The sequence below is a fragment of the Octodon degus genome, unplaced genomic scaffold (genome assembly GCF_000260255.1).
Source record: "Octodon degus isolate 3935 unplaced genomic scaffold, OctDeg1.0 scaffold00026, whole genome shotgun sequence".
Classification (NCBI taxonomy): Eukaryota; Metazoa; Chordata; class Mammalia; order Rodentia; family Octodontidae; genus Octodon; species Octodon degus.
Window position 1 is genome coordinate 9,712,895 of NW_004524602.1, and position 5,541 is coordinate 9,718,435.

Genomic DNA, 5,541 nt, shown 5'->3' on the forward strand with positions numbered 1-5,541 from the left:
TAGTTATATATGGGGACGGTAGTTTTTCATCTTCAGTTGTCTCTGATGCAGCTTATACGAAATAATTGTTGTTCTGTTAACTGAATACCACTCTGTAATTGCAAAAAAGTTGCAACTGTTTTGTTGACATTCTGAATGCTTCTAAGTAAATACAATTTAAAAAAAAAACTCCCAGACACAGGAATTGGTTTGTCGCCAAGTGTGGCGGCGCATTCATGTAATCCCAGCACTCAGAAGGCGGAGGCAGGAGGATCGCCGCGAGTCTGAGCCTAGCCTGGGCTACAAAGCAAGAGTCTGTCTTCAAAATCCAAAACAAAACTAAGAAAATGAAAAGAAAAGAAGAATACGGAAGATTTACCGAAGAAACCAGTAGGGGACATCTATAGACTCCCACACCCTGGGAAGGACCTCTACCGGTCGCCAGTGTATATACATAAGCAGATGCACAGCACATACTCGTCACCTGAAGCCTCCTTCAGGTCTGCCCCGATCCGAACAGAGCCGCCCCCTCCCAACCCCCAGACCAGGACAGCGGGTAAACCCCACTCCTCGGGGCGGGGCAGGGACATCCTGAGAGAAAAGAGCTGCTCCTGGGCCCCAGGCGACGGTAAGGATGGCAACTCACTGCAGGAGGCGAGCGTAAAACTCCTCGGTCGCTCGGTTAGTCCGCGCCCACATCCCTCTCAGCCTCAGTAGGGTCCGGAACCGCCAAACTGAATTGAGCGCCCGGACGCCGACGTCAGAGGCCGTGACCCGCCCAGCCGGAACTACTTTCTCAGAGAACAAGTTCTTTGACAGCAAAGTTAAACTTTTTTTTCTGAGAGTATCAAGTTGTGTTTCCCATTGCAATAGTCTTCCATTCGCATCCGGAAAAAAAAAGGTAAAATAAATGCAGGGGGATGCGGGAACAGATAATGCTTCTCGCGAGATTTTGCCAAGCTCCCTCAAGGATTAGTCCGCAAAAAAGAGTCCCTCTTTTCTAAGCACCCTTATTAGCGTTGCAGAAAATAAAAGTGTATTATTTCCACACATAAAGAAGAAGTACGACTTTTTCTGTTTTAAGGGCGTAGTAGGGCGTTAGCTTGTGTCTCTGAGTAGGTTCTGAGGCGTGGCTAGGTGGTGAAACCGGCGAAGGATACATATAGGGCGGGAGTGCTAGGCACTTCCTTTTCCTGTGGGAGCCGCCGGGTCCGGAGGAGCGTGGCTTTGTCCTCTCCCCGCCATGGTGAGTGTCCAGCTGCTTGACTGGACTATTACCGGGCCCCGGGACCAGTAGGGAAGGATGAAGGGTTCAGGATGTAAGGTCCCAAGGCGAGGGCGAGAGCAGGAGGAGATGAGCACCCAAGCCGTCTGCTGCTGGCGGGAGAGTGTGGTGGGGAGCTGCGGCAGCCATCTTAGACGCAACGTGGGTGCCTGGGCCGGGCCTACTGGAAGCGGTCGGAGGAGGCCGGCGCCTCTGACGGCGAGCAGTGGGATCCCGGCAGCCCTGCGGCTTTTGAAAACTTGGCTGTGCAGGAAATGAAAGTCAGGGGGTCTAAGGCGGAATTAGAGAGGCGACCTGCACCTTCTGTCCTATGTGCTGCCTAGTAAAACGTACTGCAGTCTTTTAAAGTCGGAGGCTTAAATATTTACTTTGAAGGCTTTGTCTAGCTTTGTAATCGTTCTTGTAAGTTTCCTGAGTCTTCTCCCTTGAAAAATTGTTTTATTTGGTATCTTAAGTGTTGGACTTCCTCGGCCAGAGCCCACGACGGCCGTTACGTTATGCGAGTGGCGGCGAGCTCCGGCGGTGGGTTGGAGTGTTGAGCTGTACTAAAGGCTGAGGGCTGGGGGGATTGGAGGAGGCGGCCGTGGTTCAGTTCGAAACAGCGATGAGAGAAATTGGCCTGAAGCACGAGAAGTATGAGACGAGGCGGGGAGGCCTTAGGTGCAGACCTGGGGAGGGGCGGCTGGCGGTGTTACCTGTAGAAGGTTTGGGGTCGGACCCCAGGGCCTCAGAAAGAAAAGTATGGGAGAGGAGAGAGCAGGCTGTGTGTGCCACCCCGCGGGGGCTTTGGTTTTACGCTCACATGGGAAGGGAAAGGGTTGAACAGGAACAAGGTGGGTCTTTATTAGCAAGGATTTGGACATTATTTCTATGAGACAAAAAAACTGGAACAGTTTAGAGTAGTGAACCGTGGAGGCAATCTTACATCAGACTGGCTTTTTAATATTCTGATAGGTATTGTCTTTCAGTGTAACAGTTTATTGAATACAGACCTGCTGGTGCAATTTGTGTTGTTTTTGACCAGTGCTTAAACTTTAAGCATCTGCCTAATAAATCAGGACCGTTCTTTAACACTTGAAGGTATGGGGAAGAATCGCCTCTAATATTGCTTGCCAGTAATAAACGTCTCCCCCACCCACCCCAGGCTTGTGCTCGTCCCCTGATATCCGTGTACTCTGAAAAGGGGGAGTCATCTGGCAAAAATGTCACCTTGCCTGCAGTGTTCAAGGCTCCCATTCGACCAGATATTGTGAATTTTGTTCACACAAACTTGCGGAAAAACAACAGACAGCCATATGCTGTCAGCGAACTAGCAGGTATGGATTTGCATTCTTCCTAGGTTGCTCTTTTGAGGCCTGCTTTACAGTCGTGATGAAATTCCACTCCATTGGTCCGTGTTTCTGAACCACATGATTTTCTTGGATGTTCTGATGCTGTCTGTTATGTACATGCACAAGTCATACATTGGTCCAACTATGTAGCTAAAATTTCATTTTATTCCCAACTTCAGGTCATCAGACCAGTGCTGAATCTTGGGGGACTGGCAGAGCTGTGGCTCGAATTCCCAGAGTTCGTGGAGGTGGAACCCACCGTTCTGGCCAGGGTGCCTTTGGCAATGTATCCTTTTGTTTTGCTACCTGTACTGGTTGGTGCCTGTGGAATTTAGTAGGCTAAGCCTGGCTTATTCATATTAATGTATGCTGCAACATCTGTTCAGAATGCTTTCAGCAGGTATGGAATCGGGATTCACAGAGAAAGTTGGCTTGCAATGATGTCGTAATTTGCGTCTTACTCTGTTCTCAGCGACAGTTGCCTGCTGTCAGTAAGCTGGTACAGAAGGTTGACGAAAATTGTTACTGAGCAAGACCTAACCTAGTTCCTAAACTTTAGATGATTCTTAACTAAGAAAATAGATGTGTCGGGGAGGCCGCATGTTTGCACCAACCAAAACCTGGCGCCGTTGGCACCGCAGAGTCAACACAACCCAGAAGCGGTATGCCATCTGCTCCGCCTTGGCCGCCTCAGCCTTGCCAGCGCTGGTCATGTCCAAAGGTTGGTGTTACTTTTTGTAAGTGTGCCTTGCTGGCCCAGGAGTTTGGGCCACAGGGAAAATTTTTGCAGTATTTCTTGTGGCATCTTAAACTTTCAAAATGATGAAATTCCACTTAATTGGTCCGTGTTTCTGAAACACATGATATTTGTGGAAATTCTGACTTGGCAAATTGATTTGCTTTTCTGGGTTACATGAGTTTAATTTTTCAAAAGCTTTGAGGTAACCAGGTCGGTCTTTAATTGGCTTTGTCAGGTCATCGAATTGAGGAAGTTCCAGAACTTCCTTTGGTGGTGGAAGATAAAGTTGAAGGTTACAAGAAGACTAAGGAGGCAGTTTTGCTCCTGAAGAAACTTAAAGCCTGGAATGATATCAAAAAGGTAGGTTAATGAGCATATTTACAGTTTTTTGGTAGGTTATACTGTGGTGTTCAGAGAACAGTAATAAAGTATAGACAGGTTTCAGGATGTTTCTAGTAGATTTGGTTGGTTTACAAAGTGGAACGGAGGGGAGTAGAGAGGAAGAAAGATTGCTCAGCACTGGCCTGCAGTAGTGAGAGCTTTAGATCCATGAAGATCGACTGCAGAGGTGAGCTCTTGATACTAAAGCTGCTGGCTTTGTAGGTCTATGCCTCTCAGCGAATGCGGGCTGGCAAGGGCAAGATGAGAAACCGCCGTCGCATCCAGCGCAAGGGACCTTGCATCATCTATAATGAAGACAATGGCATCATCAAGGCCTTCAGAAATATCCCGGGTAATTCACACTTTATATGTATTGTTTACTTATACTGTATCAGCACACTCGCCGTTGATAATGATGAATTCCGCTTCATGGTCCGTGTTTCTGAAGTCAGTGACTTGGTGGAAGTTCTGATACCTGGCTGGATGAATTGCAAACCATTGATTTTGAAATTTCACACTTAATACTGTTCTTCCATACCTTAAGTAGCACTTAAGCCATAAAGATGATTTATAACTCTTCTTTTGAAATACAGGCTTCTTCATTCTCTTCCCTTTAAAGGCATTACTCTGCTCAATGTAAGCAAACTGAATATTTTGAAACTTGCTCCTGGTGGGCATGTGGGGCGTTTCTGCATTTGGACTGAAAGTGCTTTCCGAAAGTTAGATGAGCTATATGGCACTTGGCGAAAAGCTGCTACCCTCAAGAGTCACTATAAGTGAGTGTTCTCAGATTCATACAGGGTTGGTTTAAAGTGTACATGGACAAGGGGCCGGGGAGATGGCTCAGTGGGATAAGCACTTCCTTTCCTGGCAAGGGCAAGGGTCTGAGTTCAATCCCTCGTTCCACCAAAAACAAAAAAGTATACATGGATATGCACTGGTTTGCATACTTTCAATACTGGATTGTGTTTTACTCACATTTATGTTCTACATAACATGCAGTGCATTACAAGTATGTAGTAGTCCGTATTTTATAAGCAGTGTAAGTTCTGGAAAATGAAATGGTAAATCTGTTCAGGGCCAGGGACATAGATCAGCGTCCTCCTTTGCAATCTTGAGGTCATGAGTTTGATTCCTAGTTCTCAAATTTGTGTGTGTTTAGTCAGCTCTATAAGAAGAGAGAATTGAGAATCTGTTGTCCATCTCTCCTTCAGCCTGCCTATGCACAAGATGATCAATACAGATCTGAGCAGAATCTTGAAGAGTCCAGAGATCCAAAGAGCCCTCCGAGCACCACGGTAAAGTTATGACATTTACTGTATAGTTTTTTAGAAGACATTTTAGCGATGTGCATAATTAGATTAAATGTTGGTATATTGCGTACCTTTTATAGCAAGAAGATTCATCGTAGAGTCCTGAAGAAGAATCCTCTGAAGAACCTGAGAATCATGCTGAAGCTGAACCCATATGCAAAGACCATGCGCCGGAACACCATTCTTCGGCAGGCCAGGAATGTAGGTGTTCATTTCCCCCTTTCTTGCAGAACTGGGGATTGAACTCAGGCCTTTCGCTTGCTAGGCAAGCGGGCTTATTCTACTTTGCTATCTCCCCAACTCCTTCCTTTAATTGTGATGGACAAAAAGGGTTTTTTTAATTCTTACACTTTCTGCATATTTTGTTGCAGCACAAGATCCGTCTGACTAAAGCAGCTGCGCGGGCAGCCAAACAGGAAGAGAAGGAAGTTGCTGGCAAGAAGCCTGTGGAAGAGAAGAAAGGAAAGAAAGCTGCTGGTCCCAAGAAACCTGTGAAGAAGCCTTTGGGGAAAA

General features: G+C 46.6%; 2 protein-coding genes and 4 non-coding genes across 6 annotated transcripts in view; 5 read left to right on the forward strand and 1 right to left on the reverse strand.

Moving 5' to 3' along the window:
• Zwilch (zwilch kinetochore protein) overlaps nucleotides 1-890 on the reverse strand; it is a 34,755-nt gene extending 33,865 nt beyond the window's left edge. The window contains exon 1 of the mRNA XM_023712640.1: nucleotides 626-890. Coding sequence (XP_023568408.1) covers nucleotides 626-678 — 53 coding nt within the window. The 5' untranslated portion in view covers nucleotides 679-890. The remainder of the gene's footprint in view (nucleotides 1-625) is intronic.
• Nucleotides 891-899: 9 nt separating this feature from the next.
• Nucleotides 900-5,537, forward strand: Rpl4 (ribosomal protein L4; the record flags this gene model as incomplete). The annotated part of the gene is made up of 11 exons (XM_023712642.1): nucleotides 900-923; nucleotides 1,160-1,225; nucleotides 2,409-2,580; nucleotides 2,775-2,881; nucleotides 3,178-3,316; nucleotides 3,570-3,694; nucleotides 3,938-4,067; nucleotides 4,335-4,491; nucleotides 4,930-5,013; nucleotides 5,109-5,229; nucleotides 5,400-5,537. Coding segments are annotated over exons 1-11 (1,263 nt in total), but the record flags the coding sequence as incomplete, so codon positions are not given.
• Nucleotides 2,628-2,699, forward strand: LOC111816108. Its single transcript, XR_002820614.1, has one exon. It is a non-coding gene; the product is annotated as a small nucleolar RNA SNORD18 (small nucleolar RNA).
• LOC111816109 lies at nucleotides 3,029-3,127 on the forward strand. Its single transcript, XR_002820615.1, has one exon. It is a non-coding gene; the product is annotated as a small nucleolar RNA SNORD16 (small nucleolar RNA).
• LOC111816106 lies at nucleotides 3,410-3,481 on the forward strand. The gene has a single exon (XR_002820612.1). It is a non-coding gene; the product is annotated as a small nucleolar RNA SNORD18 (small nucleolar RNA).
• On the forward strand, nucleotides 4,123-4,191 carry LOC111816107. Its single transcript, XR_002820613.1, has one exon. It is a non-coding gene; the product is annotated as a small nucleolar RNA SNORD18 (small nucleolar RNA).
• Nucleotides 5,538-5,541: the final 4 nt, after the last annotated feature.